General features: G+C 37.0%; 1 protein-coding gene across 1 annotated transcript in view; it reads right to left on the bottom strand.

Moving 5' to 3' along the window:
* Positions 1 to 838: 838 nt before the first annotated feature.
* LOC122808146 (C-type lectin domain family 4 member E-like) overlaps positions 839 to 20,785 on the bottom strand; it is a 348,558-nt gene continuing 328,611 nt past the window's right edge. The window contains exons 4-5 of the mRNA XM_044079117.1: positions 18,990 to 19,111; positions 839 to 1,056 (exon numbers count right to left, since the gene is read on the bottom strand). Of these exons, the coding sequence (XP_043935052.1) occupies positions 888 to 1,056; positions 18,990 to 19,111 (291 nt within the window). The 3' untranslated portion in view covers positions 839 to 887. The remainder of the gene's footprint in view (positions 1,057 to 18,989; positions 19,112 to 20,785) is intronic.

The following is a 20,785-nucleotide window of genomic DNA, read 5'->3' as shown; positions in this document are numbered from 1 at the left end:
TTTATGACACTGTTCTAGAGAAAACAGGGCACTGCAGAGAAGAGACATCTCAGGCTAGCATGTATTTAAGAGAATATTTAATTTGACATCTGTTGAAGAGATGCGTGCTGTAGGAAGCAAGATTCCCGCCATTTTAACGCGAGTATATTTTTGTGTCCATGATAATTTCATGCTCAGAGACAATAATCAGTGGAAAAGTTCTAGTCAATCTTGTCTCTTTTAGTCCTATCCAACGCATAAAAATATATGAGAGATATATTTTAGAAGGTGTGTGAATACCATATAGCTTTAAGTCATAAAAGGAATATGCAGACGCTTATAACACCTGTACATTGATATTCTGTTTGGTGTTACATGGTTCTTAGGAGCTCTGATGCATAACATTAGTTATATCATAATGCAATAGCGTTAAACCTTTAGAAGTATAGTATCTACAATTAGTGTCTATATATGTGTCTATAACTGCCTCATTGATTTACACTTTTTGATGTACAATTATTATGATCAATGAATAGATTTTTTTTTCTTTTTGGAGGAAATGGTTTTGAAAGAAGAAAGCTTTATTTTGAAGGCTTTCAACTTGATCATCCCATTTTCCACTAAAACTGATTGCTAGGTGGGATACTATGACTTAATAAAGTTGCAGCTGCACAGTCAAGACTCTATGTTGTTGATGGTTCCTGCAATGTTACTCATTACTGTTTTGTAATAAAGAGAGCAAAATAAATAGAAAAAAGCAAAGTTTTAAATAGATCATTAATAGAAAAAAATGGCAGGATCGTACAAGCTGAAGGGAATAGTTATTTATTTCTCTATGTCACTAGCAGAGAGTGTGGTGTTCTTATAAAGTTCATTTAATTCCATAGACAATGAAAATACATTTTATGTTATATGGAAACGACTGCAAGCTCCTTTTCACAAATCCACCTGAAGGTCTTATAGCATGATTCATCATTCCAGGTTTTCAGTGTTAATGTATTATAGTTCACTGTAACGCAATCCTCACCAGTAGGATGTCCAGAGTCAGAATTACTAGGGTTGCCTTCCATCCAGTACCTGTGAAATAGAAAGCAATTGATGACAATCAATTATTCCTTCCCTGTGATTTTACAATTATCAATGTAGAAACTAAAGCTGTGAGCACATCAGAAGAACTTGGTGGCCAAATATGGTCCCTTCTTGATTCTCGGAGAAGACATCAGTTTTATTTTTTTTTCAATAATTTTTATTTTCATTTTTTCATTTATATAAATCACAATAATTTGCATTCTTACAGCATGACCATCAGTGAATATTATACATTGCATTCAATATAGTAACATGTATGTCATAAAACATATCTATTTACACTATATACAAAGATGCTTTCTCATTCAATTCTGTTGTTATAAAAACAGCACCTACAAGAAGGATTTCAAGTCCATAGTTTGACTGTGTGATTGTTTGTACAGTTCTAGGTTCCTTTGTACCTTGTTACTATGTAGCATGTATGATGTTTTATGCTATGATGTTAAAGGTTTGTTCCCAAATTTCTCGGGCTTTCATATTTTTGTTTCTTTTATATATTGAATATGAAAAACGGCAGCTCTCCACAAACACCAATAATACCAAAAAGGAGTGCAGTCACACGAAGAAAGATCTCCAAAAGTTTAAAGGAACTTTTAATTTTACCAAACACGCACAATACACTTCCACATTAACGCTCTTCACTAAAATCGCGTTTTCGTCTCCTCACTGGACTTCATCAGATGCTAATACTAATTAAACATACATATTTATATACCTCTATTAAAACTAATAATCCAATAAAAAAGCTTCAATTAAATTTGAATGCACAAATCAATTCACATTCTGGGCTCATAAATATTCATAAAATTTCTTTCTATAAAATTCAATAAAATAATTTATACATCTTCATATTCTTATAATTAATTAAAATACTATCAAGTAATAAAGTAATACATCATAAATACTTAATTATATTTTTTAAAAATCTTGTTATTATATAATATAAATCTTCATCATAAAGGGAAATACATTTTATAACACAATAGCTCCATCTATTGGTACAAAATTATATTCCAACCAAACTAACATTCATAGTTTAGCTGCCTTAGGAAAATACATTTATAATACAATGGTTTCATCTATTGGTACAGAATTATATTACAACTAAACTAACATTCATAGTTTAGCTGCCTTTAATTTTAAAAGGGGTAGAATAGACACATATTCATTAAGACCTGGATGTTTACTTGCTTCTAATGTCACTTGCCACCACAACTCTCTATACCCAATAGTATCTTCCCATGGACCCCCTCTAATCCCATCCTTTATATGTTCAATTACTAAAAAGAAAAATTTGCTTTCTTTCCATACCTTTGAATGTTTATATAATGCATTTGTTTCTTTTATCTTTATTATATCATAGGTATGTTCATACACTCTTCTTTTTAAAGTCCTCTTGGTTTTACCTATATAAAAAGATTCACACTTTTCACAGGTAGCTAGGTATACTAAACCCTTCGTCTCACAATTATACATCCCTTTACTACCAATCCATTTCTTTCTACTTTCTATATAGATTTTCTCCTTATTGACCATATAACTACATTGATTACATTTTCCACAAGAATATGTACCCAACTTTTTCACTCCCTTAGTTTTATTTTGACTAACCTTTTTCTGTTCCAAGTAATCTTTTATATTATCAGGATTTCTATATACTACTTTAGGTATACCTTTAGGAAGTCCCCCCAAGTCAATAAGTGCCATAAACCTTTCCCATTCATTAAAAAAAACAGTCCTAATATTATTGTTTAAAGCATTAAATTCTAAGGTAAAAGCATGTTGATATTCTTCATTATTAATAAGTACTTTATCTTTTATTTTTTGTTGTTGTCCATCATTTACTTTTTCTCCTAATATAGGGTAAAATTTATCTGCTCTTTTCTTTTCTACCTCTAGCCTAATATTACTAACAAATTCTTTACTATATCCTCTATCTAAAAACATTCTCTCCAACAAATCACATTCCAGTTTAAAGTCCTCGGGCTTACTTGTCATTCTCGATCCCCTCACAAATTGCCCTTTTACAATATTCTTTTTGCAATGTGTAGGGTGTGCACTATTATAGTGCAAATAAGAATTACAGTATGTCGATTTCCTATATACTTTAGATTCGAATACATTATTACTTTTATAAATTTCTATATCCAAAAATTGTAGCTTATTTTCTGAAACATTATAGGTGAATCTCAAAAAATCAGAAGTCTCTTTTTCTCTTATATCTCTTTTTCTTTTATATATTACTAAAGCCATCAGTTTTATTTAATCAGACCATTGACATCCTTCCCTGTTTTGCTTTGCCCTCCTTGAGTTTCTTCTTTGCAGTACTAGCTATAGATTTTGCCTACCAATACTTCTGGAAATGCAAAACAGAAAGCTACACAAAACTGATAAGACATATGATCTTTGACCCTTCTTTAAAAAACACTTCTTTCTCCCACAGAGAAAAAAGGCTGCATATGGTCAGTGCTTTGTGTTACCATACCATACACACCATGAGTGATATATTTCTCTGTAGTTCATAATGTGGAAACAGAAGAATGGAATCTCTAAGTATGCATGCAGAGCTGTGAGCAGTTGCATGCATGTCCAGTGTCCTTCCTGTTTAAAAGTAGCTGTTGTGTTCCTTTACAGTTTTCACTATGGACTAGGTTGTCTGTGCCTGAATGCCAAATACTGTCCTGATGCACTCTTACCTTACTTTTTATTTTCAGCAAGTCTTCCAGCATGTGGACTGTTTTTTATAACATAACATCAACGTTGGGATCCCCTTCTCTTGTTCCAGCAAGAAACTGGTAACTCTAATTTTACAAGATACTGCAATTTTACACCACAAATAACACTAATGACATAAAAGACTAAAACACCTTTATTCATGTGCCTTGGCGTAATGGATTCAGGGAATGAAAACAACAGGTATACAAGAAAGAATAGTATATATAATAGATGAACTAATACACAATTAAAACAATTAAGGAATGAAAAGGAAAAAAAAAACTTTTAAACCATTAGCTAAATAAATATTTCCAAGTGATTTAATTATTTAAGCCCTTATGGCACATTGTACCAAGCTTTAAACTATAAATTATTTCTTTATATAACAAATAGTCTTTTAAGATGCATCCTTCCCTAATACCAACTCTGTCTCCTTCTGAATCAAGTTCAGCTGGATCACCTTTATGTAACCTATAAAACTGGGTTGCAACATTATTGTCATACTTTTTTATTAATGTCTCTGATGTGTACTGGAAACTTTTCACCAGTTTGTCCTGTCCATACCTATCTAAATCTTAGTATACGAAATCGGAAAAAATAAATGTCTAAAATAATGGAGACCAAAGGCTCAAAAAATATGGACAGATTTTAAATATTGCTCTCATAAGCTTAGAAAGTTGTTAGACTAGCAAGATTTGTGTTAGTACTCATTTTCTGAAGGCTATGAAAGTCTTTAACTCAAAAGTATGGCATTATTTAGCGACTGTTGTCTGCAGTGATTTTTCAGAAAGCCATAAATTTTATGACGAACACTTTGTGAAAATCTACACAGATGAGAGTTATGGTCCTTCTCCAAAACATTCTAAAAGGGCATATTATTACAGATGTATCTCTCTCACCAAGAAATCTTGCTTATTTCTTGATGTACCCTATGTTCCTTGATAAAGATGTTTAAAGAAGGCCTTCGCTCTGTAACGTACAGGAGATCGAATCCAAAAGGATCTTTCATGATTGAAAAAAACAACAAAAAAAAGGCAATTGTGAAAAAGCAGGTTGGAGAGTGGGGACAATAGGAGGGCTGCCATTGTATCTGGGTAACTAAGAAACTTGAGATCTGGAGATTTTCTTCTTTTCAATTAAAAATAGTCCAGGAGACTAACATGATTAGGAGCTGCAGGCCAGAAGGGGCATTATATTCAGTGACAATCCTTATGAGGGATTAACATAGGGATACTAAAAGTTCTAAAGGAGACTTCTTTGTAAATTAGTTGGGCAGATTACAAAGATTCCTGAATTATTATGAAGACATGATAGTCAAATGACAGTGAGCTGTTAACATATGTGCCAAAATCTCTAATAACAATATTGTTTTTTTTTTTTTTTTTTTTTGTTATTTTGTTAAACAATTTATAAATAAACACATTCTATCATAATGGATTATTCTTTAAATGTCAATTATATTTGGCATGGCTAAGCATGGTCTTCTTAGTGCAGCTTGAACTAGAGACCAGAAGTGTAGGAGACAGCTTTTGTAATAAGGGTCAGTGTGTAGTACTTTGGAATTTATTTATTCAGACAGCACTGGTGATTAAGGCTAAGAGCTGCTAACAAGCTGCTGTCTGTTTTCCATGTTTGATGTATTCAGTCTCCATTTGCCAATCTGTGACTTTAGGCAAGTCATTTGACAAGGGAGTGCTCCCAGGCTATGCCTGAAAAATGTCTCTGTAGTTCACTGCTCTAACTCATTCAACTAACAAATATATAAATAAAATGTAGGTCATGTGAGAGTTATAACAGTTTTGCTTGGACACTTACAATGTGAGTTCTACTAGCTTTAAAAGAATTGTGTTTTGATTTAACTAGGGTGAGATGCATACCTCTCTGCAGTACAGATTTTCGCAGAATGTCCCGATCTTTGCCTCATACTTTTGATCTGTTGCTCATAAAACTTGTGATTTTATGGAAATTCACTAGGATGATCTTAAGATTGAAGGCATTAAATAATGATAGACATTTGTGTTTCAGACTTCATATCCTTCAGAAAAATGTATGCCAAGACAAATCTTGTTATTCTAGCAGCTTTCCAAGTTAAAAGAGCAATATTTAAAATCTGTCGCTATTTTTGGGAGTTTGTCCCCCCATTCTGTCAGGCTTTGTCCAGATTTTTGTAGCTAAAAGTTTGATAGGTAAGGTGAGAGGATCCTTATGGTAAAATGGAAGAAACAGCTCTATTTGTAAAGGCAGCATTGAGGACATTGGGTTCTATACACAGAAGGCCAACAACGTCTTTAAGAGAGCTGGTATTAACAAAATATAGAAAGTGTTGGACACATTTCTAATTGGTTGTATAAATTTGCCAGGTATCGCTACGGCAGTTAAAAATCAGCAAAGATATTACACTGGGTTGGATACCTATTTTATCTAAAGCATTTAAGAAATTACTGTAGACAACAGGAGACAATGAAGATGATTTGTACGTAGCTGGCAATGTTGGGTAGCTATATTTATTCAGTGTAACTTGAAACTGTGGAAGTTATGAGTAGGGATTATGAGAGATTTGTTATGAGAAAATAGGGTCATGGATATAGACTCATACTTCTGTCTCACCTACCAGGAGGTCTGAGGGCATGATAGGTACTTAACTCAAGTGCAGAAGGAATGCTGTCACCAAAATGAAACTGAGTCTCTATAATTATATAGTTGTGGATGTGTTTAATCATCAGGAATGCAATCAGTTGAGTTTCTTTTTGTTTATACTTCTTGCATTGAATAGAGCCACTGTGATCTTTTTGTTTATACTTCTTGCATTGAATAGAACTACTGAGATATAGTCTAAATTATAATTCATTATGTTGTAATGCCAGTAGGATAAACTCTGCCTAAAAATAGCACTTGGTAGCATCACAAACTTTAGTCAGCATGCAAAAGCCATACAGAAATTGGTGCAATTCATTTATGATGAAGCAGGAAGAGCTGTTATCCCCTTTTTCCATGCTGGCATATGCTGGACCTCCTAGAATCATACTATGTATTCATTTAATGGTTAAAGTTGATTATTCTGTGTTTGAATTGCAGCATCATTCTTGATAATAATAGCACTTTACTCAAGATCAGTGCTTTCCCAGCCTCAGACGTATGCACAGAATTTTGTGATCAATCATACCCTTATGCATTTCTCTCTCTGGATTGATACTTAGGATCATTCACCCTCATATAACCTACCTCCAGGTCATATTCATATTTACCAGAAGGGAAAGACCTATGGGTCATCATTACATCATAGATAATGTCTCTAGGATGGTCTACCTGATTTTGCCGAAAGCTGAAAACACAGACAACGAGATAACCAACACCAGAAGATCGACAGCAGAGATGAGCAACAGTTGAAAATCCCAACACTGAGAACACCGACATGTTAAGGTAAGTGTGCGATAGGGATGGATGTTAGGGTCAGGGTACGGGTAAGGTAAGTGTGTGATAGTGACGGACATTAGGGTTAGGGTGCAGGTCAGGTAAGTGTACGATAGTGATGGACGTTAGGGTTAGGGGCGGATCACGTGAGTTAGGGTTAGGCTGCGGGTCAGGTAAGTGTGCGATAGTGATGGACTTTAGGCTTGGTGCAGATTAAGTGAGTTAGGGTTAGGGTGCAGGTCAGTTAAGTGTGCGATAGTGATGGTCCTTAAGGTTAGGGTTTGGGTTAAGGTTAGTGCATAGATAGTTGTATATGTATGGTTTAGTGTAGGTTTATAATGTTTTTGGTGTGCTTGTGTTGTGTGTGTGTTTTTTGGGAAAGGTATTTGTTTTGTTGATTGTCGGGATTGTGGTTTGACGGGCATGTGAAGTTTCATGTTTTTGAACTTTCGGTTTTGTGGTGTCGGTTATTTCGTTGACGGTGTTTTGGGTGTTGGCGTTATCAGGTAGAACCCTCTAGGAAGACAACTTACTGTCATTATACTGTAGAGTACCATGGTGAGAGATTAAGCTTTCTAACTGTTGAGTTACCTATGATCAAAATATTGTTGTGGATGGTTGTACACTTTATGGACCTTAAACGCTTAGGATCATGACTCTGCTGACTCCTGGATTGGGTACCTGACCTGGATGCATAAGGAGGTACTGTATACATGCGTGAGCATGTGTGTGTGTGTGTGTGTGTGTTTGTGTGTTTTATTACTATCCTTAAAAAAAAAAAAAAAAAAAAAAAGTAGAAACATTCACAACATTTTAACTTGCTAAAGTGTTAGGCAGTTTTTTCCATGTCTTTGAGTTTAATTAGAAATTTAACATATTTATATTGATTTCCTCACCATTGTCAGAGTATGGTCTTATAAATCAAAAGAAATACATACTGAAGGACAGGTAAAACAGGGACTACCCATCTCTCACTCAGTCTCTCTCTCTATTATTCCTCTTTGAATAAGTAAGAGAGCCTTATAATTAGTTACTACAATAACAATTAGATGAACTAAAGTTAATGCGTCCATTTTGGAACTGAAAATTTGGTAAATGAGTTTATTATTTTTATTTCAAACCATAATCACAGTCTACCTGGTATACTGAAAATGGATAACTTTGGCAATATGCCAGATGGTATAATGAGCTGCAACAAATCAGAATTTTCAGTCCAGATTTCTTTTTCTTGCAAGAAACAGTTAACGTTGCCCCTTACATTCAAACCGAAGTCAAAACTGACTAAATATTTGGTAGTGAAGTTAACTCCTATTTCAGCTAATAGTTTTGATTCCACTTAGTACAAAGACACGTTTTACCCCAAAATTATAATTAATGAAAAATGTAGGTGTGTTTATAATTACCCGTACCCATTGCTACCTGCTAAATATCATCTGTTTCAAAAACAGTATTATATTCTATGCAAAATAATTTAATTAACAATAATAACATATTTTTGAAGAAATGGATTTCAAACATGTTAACATTTCCTAGGGCTCATATGAAACTTAAAATACTGTACGATTCATACTGTAGATCTTGATAATGTGGTATTGCCATTCTAAATATGCTTCATTACAGATTAATAACTTCTCTGCTGGTTTTATTTTTATTGAGTAAATCTATTTATCCTAACAATAGACATGGTTAAAGGCTATGACTAAAATGTTAATTGAGGGCACAGCACATATATTTTATCACCATTCTAGTTACATCATCAGGAATTTATCACAGTTCTTTGTATGTCATTAACTACTTTTCAATATTCTTTCGTGTAACCAATGTCCATAACTCGGCTTCATTCATGTTAACACAGAATTAAAATAGGGATGAACAAACTATCTGAATATAATTGAATGCAGATTCTCTAGTATTCTGAAAAATAAACCCACAAGAACTCTGCACATTAGGACATACAATAATTATTAAATGCTTTCCACAAGAAAGGTATGCAGTGCTGCTATTTGATTTCAGTACATACACCTTTATGTGAAGACTGAGAATTCTATCAAAACTTAGCATCCTTATGAGTCCTTCAGTTTTATATTTCTACTCTAGTGCATTACAGGACAGGACAGGATGAACTGCCATGTAAAGACCTTAATGACAGATTTGAACCTCAAGTACCATATAAATAAAATGCATATGAGGGATAGCTCCATTACACATTTGCTGCCCCATATCTGTAACAAACTGCCTTTGCATGTTATGCAGAGTGACCACATTAACTTGTTTTAGGTGAACCTGGATGATTTGGTAGATACCCTCTAGACTATCCCTGACTTGACATGTTTTGCCCTTCTGAAAGCAGGATTATATAATAAGGGCAATATTTGGAGACACACATGGTATTCAGATTTAATTGCCTTGTAGTTCCTATGATCCTATGAAATTGATTTTACATTTCAGGTGTTCTGAACCTGCCGTTTTAAGGCAGTGATTGCAATGTCTAGGGTATTCTATATTCTTAGTAGTTACTAGGCATGTAGTCCGGAAGACCATTCAGAAGCCTAGTGCAATCTTCACAGTGGGCAATCTTAGTGACTTGCTCAAAATCATATAGGAGGCTGATAGACTCAAACTCTGAACTCCAGAAAGTAAATTATTGATGCCTTATAGTCTTAATCATTTGTGGTAACTGCCACATTGAAAAACATTTTATTAATTCTGCTGAAAAATCTGTAGAATATGATGTGTTATTGAATAATGTGATTCCTGTGCCAATTAAATACAACTATGCAGCAAGATAATTTATTTTTATTACTTATATTATCTATTTGTTTGCCAGAAAAGCCCACTGGACACACTTGCCTGTTTTTAAGCATGGCCTGGGAGCACTGCCTTATTAAAGGATCTGTTTGGTTACACGGTTGGCAAATAAATGAAAGTGGAAGGGATCAAACCTTGTACTGTGGACATAGCTTTATTCTTCTGCTCAAATGATACAAGCAAAAAAAATGTAGCCTGCATTATCATCTGTTCAGTATGGGAAAAGCGTTGGTGACAGGAATACTACCTCTCAGGAAATAATTTGAAACAGTCCTACAAACTGCATAACAAGCAAATACCTGAAAGAGTTATTAATCATTTAACTAAAACAATACTTGCTGCATGCCTGTTTAAACTGTACAACTGTTTTCAGGCTTAGTGAATTGAATCCTTCCTCTGTCCTGATCTTTGTTACCTTTTTGTTTCTCTGCTTGTTCTGTTCATTTTACTTATTGCTCCACTTGAAAAACACTACCATAGAGCTGAATCTAGTACTGTTTGTGACTTTTGTAGCTTGTAGTACAGTTAATCTTTTGTCTAGAGAGGCCTAGTTGTTGCTTCATGGAATGGAGTTAAAATTTGGTCTATTCTGGCTAGAGTTACTGCTACAGGGCACTGTTTAAGGTGTTTTTGATTGGATAATTTGAACTTTGGCTGGTTCCTGTTTCTCTGCCTTAAATAGCCAGTGTTTAAACCAGTTTATGCTTGTTTGATCTAAGCTGCAGTGAGTTAGGTCTTCTGCCCTTGCTCTGCTGTTTTCAAAAAACATGCTGTGAGATTACAAAAGATAAGTGCTTATTTTCAACTGTTTTCTGCACTTCTAATTGACTAAAACAATATTTGCTGCATATCTGTTTAAACTGTGCAACTGTTTTTAGGCTTAGTGAACTGAATCCTTACCTCTGTTCTGATCTTTGTTGCCTTTTTGTTTCACTGCTTGTTCTGTTCATTTTACTTGTTGCTCCACTTGAAAAACACTACCATAGAGCTGAATCTAGTACTATCTGTGACTTTTGTAGCTTGTAGTACAGTTAATCTTTTGTCTAGAGAGGCCTAGATGTTGCTTCGTGGGAGGGAGTTTCTGTTTGGTCTGATCTGGCTAGAGTTACTGCTACAGGATTCTGTTTAAGGTGTTTTTGATTGGATACTTTGAACTTTGGCTGCTTCCTGTTTCTCTGCCTTAAATAGCTAGTGTTTAAGCTAGTTGTTTGTGCTTGTTTGCTCAAAGCTGCAGTGAGTTAGGTCTTCTGCCCTTGTTCTACTGTTTTCCAAAAACCTACTGAGAGATCACAAAAGATAAGTGCTTATTTTCAACTGTTTTCTGTACTTCTGATTAACTAAAACAATATTTGCTGCATACTGTTTAAATTGTGCAACTGTTTTTTAGGCTTAGTGAATTGAATCCTTATCTCTGTTCTGATCTTATATCCCCACTGACCAACCCAACTATTGTTGTAGTCTTAAAGCTTGGTTGCTTTTGAATTGCCTGCCTATACTATAAATTTGATTTTGGACACTCCTCCCAGTCCCATTGCATTAGTTCATTCTACTGAGTGCAGTGAGATCAGTTGTGAAGGCCCACCCATTGCAGCAGCTCAGTCTACTGACTACAGTGCGATCAGTTTTGAAGGCCCACCCATTGCATCAGCTCAGTCTACTGAGTACAGTGAGATCAGTTTTGAAGGCCCATGCCTTTAGCTTCTTCATCTTGAATTATCTTCTGTCTCCTCACTTCCATAAAAAAAAAATATATATATATATATATATATATATATATATATATATATATATATATATATATATATATATATATATTGATGGTAGTACTCTACTGAATTGCTGCTTTAGTTGAGCCATTTTTTACTGTTGCGATTGTGATCTAATTAATGACATTTTCACTGTTTTAAAGCAATTTACTGATTAACTGCATTTCATTACTGTTTAACTGTATTTTTTCATACTGTGAGTTCTGTTTTTGTCTGCATGTGGTTAATCTGTGTTTTTTTGTGAGTTTTACTGTGTTCTTACCCTTAAATTGAGTAACATAGTCTGGATACATGGCTTGCTGCATCCAGATCTGTTTATTTTTGCCTTCAGTGTTTCTGGCAGCCTTTTTCTGTTTACCTTCTGTGTTTCTGGCAACCATTTTATGTTGGTAGAGGCCGGTCTCCTCTACTAGTGAGAGTAGCAGGGCTTCCTGGACCTTGTATGGCACAAGCTGATTGCTAAAGAAAGCAGGGACTAGCAGGATTGGCTAGATTTCTGTGTTACTAGAATCTTCTATTTTTTTGTGGTATTTAAACCCCATGTTTGAGCTGGTTTGGACCTGTTTCCACATCACACACCACAGATGTACTGTTTTTAACCCATTGCAAGGTATTCCAGCTACAAATTTTCCCTTAGTAGCTCTTGTGTGATCACCTAGAAGTACTCCTGTTAGACCTTCCACCCTTTACCCTCTTAGCTGTCTCTGGTGTTTCTCCCTCAGACACTGAAAAATATGGATGGTAAATTTCCTGTGGTTTCTCCTGCCAGTCTGGTTTCTATGGGCACCCTGAGACAGGATAGCAATTGTCTCATGTACATGGACAACCTTCTACTACTACTACCTAGGAATACAATTTGTAAGCGATGCAGTTACATTAAGAACATAGAGTCTATACTGTCTCCCTCACATGCCAGTATATCTGGCACTGAGAAGGTTGTCAATACAAACACCACACCGCAAACCCCACCCACACCTACACAACACAGACCCACATAAGCGGAGGTCCACAATAAAAACATACTGAAATAAAATAAATCTCTAAGGCAAAAACACATGTGAACTCCACTGCCCTCCACACCACACTCCTGTGTCTCACAGCCACTGAGGCCTAAACATAAGCCCAACATATTAGTCACAGGGGACTTTATTGGGAGACACACAAATGTGCCCCTCACCAGGATGGATAAGGAGAAAGTCACTGTTAGTTTTGGCAGGTGCCAGAATCCACCATATCACCCACTGCAGTCAAGTCTCTCAACAGCAGGTACTGTTATGACTCTGTCATAGTCCATGTTGGTGTGAATGATTTGAGACATACCTCCGTGGACTATATGAAGAGAGACATGATCAAGCTCACTGAATGTGTGCCCCAGACAGATATGTTCCTAGCCTTAAGCAGCATTCTATGGTCACCAAGAATGATGCCTTAATACAAACAGTAAATGATTGACTTTAACAATTGGCTTAGTTTCTGGTGTTATTTCAAGGCGATCTAGGACCTGACAGCCTGGGAGGACATGATTGACAGACCACAGTACTTTGCCAGAGATGGACTGTATCTGTCTCCCTTGGGCTTCAGGCTTCTGACAAAGGTTTTTGCCACCCCAATAGTGCCTGTTTAGGCAATGTCATGAGCTCAAAACTACCAGAATGAAAATTTCATCAAAATGCAAATTAAAGGTCGTGCTGCTAAATGCTAGGAGTCTAAACATGAAACTACACTCATTGCAAGCGTTCTTAACCCTGGGAGATGCAGACATTTGTGCAGTCACAGAAACCTGGTTCAAAGCTGTGGAGAGCACCCCAGCCATACCAGGTTACTCAACGTATCATACATTCAGATCCCAAACTGTGGGTAGCAAAGAAAAAGGAGGTGGTGCTGCAGTATATATTAAAGACATATCTCCAGGCTGGTCAAATAGTATGATGCACAGGAGATACTCCAGGTGTAGTTAACCGTTGACAAGACCTCTATTCAAATCATGGCTAGCTACAGGTCCCCAACTTTGACTCAAGATGCCCATTCCACCTATATGGATTTCTTCAAATCTATCAAGATTCAGCCCTTTACTCTGATCCTGGGTGACTTTAACTATCCAACTATAGATTGGAAAACTACTGATGCCATAACTGAAATGCCCAGAGATTCCATGATTTTGTCAATGCAAATGCTTGGACCAGTTGGTTGACACCCCCACAACAGGTGATAATATCTTGGACTTGGTATTATCCAACATGAGTAACCGCTGCAGCATCCCTACAGTGTCATCCGCCCTGGTAAGATCCGACTACAAAGCAGTCACTTTCAAAGTCACCATCTCCCCTGCACCCCCCCCCCCCACACACACACACACAGCTAGGCTCAAACAAAAAATTCTCTAAAGCTGATTACAGACTCTTGAACGAAGGTTTGAACAGCTTCACAGCTCCTCCCCAGTCATAGGAACTGGCACATATGTCCAAACTTAAACCAAAGTACTATACAAACATGTATATAGCTGCATGGGATCAGGAATACCTGACAGGACAAAATCATCTTCCTCAAGGAAGAATAAACCTGTCTGGTGGACATATGTAATAAATAAACCTTTTAATAAAAGGAAAAAATTGCTGTGCATGACCAAGACGGAGCAGGTGCCCAACTGAAAGCAATATCTCCTTAGCCTGAGCAAGCAAACAAGAGCACTAGTAAAATCCTCCAAAGCAAACTTTGAGTCCAAACTGGCTGCATCTACTAAAGACAATCATAAGGCCTTCTTCACATATGTCCGCAGTCTCAAAGGAAGCACTCAGATCTGCTCAGAACCGGGTGGTCAAGGACACCACATAAACAAACACTGTAGATATAGCCAACCTGCGGCAGACAGGTTCAGTGAAAATTTCTCCACTCTGTTTCCCCCATCAGTAAATCAGGACATTCCCAACACCTGCCCCCCTCACTTATCTCTAGTGAGGAGGTCATCACTGCCCTCTCAAAAGACAAAAAATACAACCTCTGTGAAACCTGATAACATCCCAGGCTGCATCCTACATGAACTCAGGCAGGAAATTGCAGAGCCATTAGGCACCCTATTCAACCAAAGCCTGAGTACTGGCTTCATCCCACCCAAGTGCAGGACAATCACTGCCATCCCTCTGTGCAAAGGTGGAGCATCCACTGATCCAGGAAATTATAAACCCATCAGCCTAACTTACCTGATCTGTAAGACCATGGAACATATTATTATGAACCTCGTTAACAAGGACATTGGCAACCTCCAAACACTTGATCTCACACAGTTTGGTTTCATCAAGGGAAGGTCATGTCTGTTAAATTTAGTCAACTTCTTTGAGACAGTCATGAAAGCTATGGATGAGGGGAAGATGGTGCACACCACCTACCTTGATCTGATCAAAGCCTTTGATACTATTCCCTACTCGGGTATCATAGATAAACTCTCTCAACTAGGCATCAATCCATATGTTACCAGATGGGTAGCAAACTGGCTCACTGATAGACCCTACCTAGTCAAAATAGGAAAAGCCACCGGAAGCAGTAGACCCATAATGAACAGTGTACCCCAGGGATTGGCATTGGGGCCTCTCTTGTTTGCGATATACTTTTCTGAGGTGCAGGCCAAAACCAGTGGGATATGGCTGACCAAGTTTGCCAATGACTGCAAGCTGGGCATTGTCATCAATTCCCTAGTGATGTGGACATCCTCCAAGAGGGTCTCACCCTAACAAATGACTGATGCCAGAAACGTGGCCTCAAACTGAATGGCAAAAATGCATCATCATCCCTTTTGGGGAGAGTGACGTCCTCACACATTATCACATTAATAACAAGGTCCTAATCACACAATCAGTCATGAGGGACTTGGGCACCCAGGTTGAAAGCAAACTGACTTTTGACTACCAAATTGCCTCCACTGTAATGAAAGCTTTCTACATGGCCTGCCTCATTAGTAAGGGTCTCTCATCCAGGGACAAGGAGGTCATAATATCCCTATATTCTTCCTTTATAAGACCCATTATTGAGTACAATGTCCCTTTTGACATGTACCTCACAAAACACATGCAGCAGATGGACAGACCACATAGGTTCCTCACCCGGAGAATCCAGGGCGTCAAACATCTACCCTCCATAGATGTCCCTCTACTCAGTTTCATACAGACTCCTCAAAGGTTACCTCTGTCTGGCATACAAAGCAAAGTCAGACCCTGCCTTGATAGGACTGCTGCATATCCACAAGTCAAGCTCCGCTCAAGTAACCTGCATGTGTGATCTCAACCTGCTCTGTGACATCAATAAGACTTGTTGGCAGGAGTTATTTGTGTCTCAGAGACTCCCCCTTCTGTGAGATAGACTAGACTCCCTCTCCATGTCAAGCAGAGTACCTCATTAACCCTTTTTAGGTGGTGCAACCTGGAAAACTGGATGGGGAACAGAAAATACACCCCTGGGATTCTACCTGTGTCCCTACTGGACAGGAGCATTAGGTGCTGACCTGCCAAAACATGGGATAAACTCTTGGTAGCCTTGTAAGGGCCTTAGGGCCAATAGCCTAATAACTTCCTATGATGCTATGAAAAAACAGAAAGTCATTTCAGGAATCTCTGAAAAAAAAAGGATTTTCCTTTCTCTTCATCTTTGAATTGGGATAATCTCCATGTTAAAACACTTTAATTTTGACAAGGCATGGGAAATTTGCCAACATGTTTTTTAAAGAAAATAAAATTATCTTTTTTGGCAACAGTGCTGTCTGCGATGACTGTATATGTGACTTATACTTTAACAATTTCACTGAACATAGTAAGTAAAGACAAGGCACTGACTCTCAAACGAACAAACGGAAAAATGCACGGATAATCCACAGGAAGTTCACTGCGTTTATTTACGGACTTGTACGGACAAGTAAAACCATAAAGCTATGCATTTCAAACTATGTCAGCGTAAACCCACAAGTTTTATATATCATAAAAACATGATAACATTTACATATATATTTCTTGACCAATAAAACAATTGCTCTAAATTTGTTGAATCGCATAAAACTGGCTGGAAAATAAATACGTATTTTTATTAATTTTGAGTGGGAAAATATGTCAAGTTAAGGTAGAGTTTTTGGCAATATGTTACAAGATTAAATAAAGCAGTTTATTATTTTAATGCTGTTTGTTCTTATAACCTGACAAAACATCAATGAATTGATAACATATTTTTTGTTTACTTTTTGATACAAAATTTATTTTTTTTAACATTTCAAAGTTGACTGAACAAACACCATACAGACATGAAGCATTTCAACAGAACAAAATGGTTTGTTTTCAAAGTTTAAGCTCAGGCCTTTTTTTTTGTTCAACATCAGCAGGTTATGTCCCAAATCAGGCTTGGTCATCAGGAAGAGTTCATGATAACAGCAAAGCCTGCCAGGTGGAAACATTATTTTTTCAGGGATTTACTTTTTTCTCATCTGCATACAGGAAACATTATCAGGCTAAGTGAGTTGCTCAGGTAGAGCACACTGGGATACTGATGGACTCAGTCACAGAATTAAGAATGAAATTCTTTAACTCAGACACAACTCTGCATGTTCTACTCCCATTAAATTATCTTAATTCCAATCCTGAAATGGATACTTATCAGAGCAGTCCTTCCACCTTGCAGCTAAGAGGAATAAGTACTTCCAATCTGTTTATACTTAATATCAATGAGGCTGAGCAATAATATTTCTAATTTACAAGGTTTAGTGAAGGGTTTAACATGTGTACCTACAAATGGCCTGCTTAATCTTTTAAAAGCTTTGTACATCTGAGGTCCTCCGGTTTGATCCTCGGCTGGGGTGTCTTTTGTGCGGAGTCTGCATGTCCTGCCTGTGGTCGTGTGGGTTACCTCCGGGTGCTCCAGTTTCCTTTCACATCCCAAAGATATGCTGTAGGTGGATTGGACACTCTAAATTGGCCCTAGGTGTGAATGTGTGCATGTGTGTGCCTTCTGTGGAAGGTTGGGCGTCGGGCAGGCAACTCGACACCGTAAAACTCCACTGCCAATCATAAGCAGACAGGTGATCTGCTGTAGCAACCCCTTACCGGGAAAAGCCGAAAAAAGAAGAAGAAGTACATCTGCTACATGTCCCCTTACTTCTCGTACTGTGGATATTTCTCACAGTAAAGACAGATAAAGGCAATGAAGCCTTCAAGCATTTGATTTGTTTTGTAAAGATCCTACAGATAAATGTGTTCTTCTCTATCTGTAGCCTTCTCCAACCATGCGTAATTAATTGGCTATGAGAGACTGTATTTTTGATTTCTTCCTCACCTATGGAATATTCTCCCATGTTATCTTATTCAGAGAGACCCTGCCATATTTTGGTGCTCATTCAAAGACAATCTTAGAGCCCTACTCTAAACAACAATATTTCTCTGCTCTGCATTTCTGCATATGTACACACACAAACCTCTCTCCACTCACTGTTTTTCTTTCACTGTATCATTCATTCTGCATCTCTATAGTCTCTACAGATCAGACTACCCCTTTACCTAGTCCATCTTCTTCTTCTGCCACACAACCCCTCACATGACCAAGTTACCGCTCATCTTTCTTCCTTACCCCATATATTGATAAGAACAGTTACGATCATTATCACTGTGCATACAATTTATTTCAAAATAAGTACTGCTTAAGGTGTAGAAATTGCAAACCTTCTTAACATGTTCACTGCCATTATCTTACAGTTTACAACTCATTTTAGTTATATTTCCTATTATTCTTTTTATTTGATTCATAATGACCCCTTTTTGTTGTAGTACTTATGCACAATAATGTATTCATAGACTCGCTGACCTGCCCTGGAACAACATCTTAATGAACGATGTAAGGAAATGCGACTTAGTATCCAGCAGATGTTGCATTTTTTCTGAAAATTTTCAACTTAAATAAATTCAGAAACCCCATCAGTAAATTTAGTGCAAGTTTCTGAACAGAAGCATGTTGCCCTTTTTATACATGAATGCAACTTTTAACATCAACAGCAGAATTTAACATGTGCAGAAATTTTGCAGGCATCATGTTTATTTTATTCTGCTTCTGTGACTGTGATCAGAGCAATGAACCATTACAAAAGTATAGACAAAAGTCTGAAAGACAATGCTGATTAAATGTGCTTACATATTTTTTCTTGTTAATAAGATCATACAGAGGCAATTAGACATTGTTCATCTTCATCAGCATACTCACGTTTTATTAGTTGTATTACAGGCATGGTCACCAACCCAACACCAGCTACCTTCAACATTCTGATCAGTAAGTCCAATCCAGTATGGAGAGTCGGTTATTTGTGCAGAGTTCCTTATAAATTCCTGTCCAGAAGAAATTAATATAAATAACCATATACAAAATAATAATACATTTCATGGTTTGCTCCAAACAAAGAAAGATAGGTGACAAAAAACATAACCAATGAATATGTGTGTCCATGCATTTTTATTTGTTAGTACACCATTTACCCAACTGAACCCTTTGGGAGGGTGGCCTAATCGTTAAGGTGCTTCCCTTACAAACACAAGGTTCAGGGTTTGAATTTCACAATCACAAGGGATAATTAGCAAGGCTTAAAAGGGCAGTTAGCCTAGTACTAACCTATGAGCCCAGATATTGATAATTAGCAAATTCCAGAATTTTCTCACAACAACAGTCTGAAGGAAATGTCCATTACTCTCAACATGTCATTCTTAAGATTATTTGGAGATCATTTTATTTTTATGGTGGAAGTAGTGTAGAGTTCCTTATAAATTCCTGTCCAGAAGAAATTAATATAAATAACCATATACAAAATAATAATACATTTCATGGTTTGCTCCAAACAAAGAAAGATAGGTGACAAAAAATATAACCAATGAATATGTGTGTCCATGCATTTTTATTTGTTACAGGTTGGGAGAGTGGCCTAATCGTTAAGGTGCTTGCCTTCCAAGCACAAGGTGCAGGGTTTTAATCTCACAAGGGATAATTAGCTAAGCTTAAAAGGGCAGTTAGCTTAGTACTAATCTATGAACCCAAATAATGATAATTAGCAAATTCCAGAATTTTCTCATAACAACAGTCTGAAGGAAATGTCCATTACTCTAAACATGTCATTCTTAAGATTATTTGGAGATAATTTTATTTTTATGGTGGAAATACGACTCAAACAATGAAAACAACAGAGTGACACAGGATTTATCATACTATAAACAGTACTTCATGGCATAACTGCATATAATCATTAACTTTGGCAAAAATGTTACTCAGAATATTTAAGTTCATAGGTTCATAGGAAGGTACTAGGCTATCTGCCCGAAGGCATTTATAAGCCTAGCTAGAATGTGTTGGCTTTCGCCACCCCCTTAGATTAGTTCCCTGTGCCTCTGTCCAGCAGAGCCACTGAAGTGATCCCGGGGTAAACTTTCTGTTTCCCATCCACTTGTCAAGGTTTCTCTTGAAGAGTGGTAGTGAGGAGCTCTGCCTAATGTAGATTGGAATCTTGTTCCATAGCATGGGAAGTCTCTGGGACAGGAATCTATTTCTCCAGCATGTCCTATTTATTGTTGTGGTGAGGTTTAAATCCCTACAGCATGTGGCTCGAGGGGATAAGGTTTTCTTTAGGTGGAGCATGTCCATCAATTCTAGGTTGGACATGGCTTTGCATGTGAGGAAGGCTCTGAGTAGGCTGTATGCAACAGAGTAGAGCTTGAGTTTCTTCAGTCGAGCTGCATAGGGCATCTGTTTGAGGCCAGTGATCCTCTTGGCAATGTACTTCTGTGGTCTTTCCAAGCTGTTGCAGGTGTCTTGTAAGGTACATCCCAAATGGGGCATTGTACTCTATGATGGGTCTGATGAGTGATGAGTAGAGGGGCACAATGACCTCTTTTGATCTAGATGCAAAACCTTTTGTGATTAGGTGGGCCACATAGAAGGATTTTCTAACCACTTTGGCAATGTGATTATCAAAGGAGAGATTACTATCTACTTGGGTCCCCAGATCCCTTATTACA

This window comes from Protopterus annectens, chromosome 8.part0, assembly GCF_019279795.1.
Source record: "Protopterus annectens isolate FY-2018-M chromosome 8.part0, PAN1.0, whole genome shotgun sequence".
Taxonomy (NCBI): Eukaryota; Metazoa; Chordata; order Ceratodontiformes; family Protopteridae; genus Protopterus; species Protopterus annectens.
This window is presented reverse-complemented; position numbering and strand designations above follow the sequence as displayed.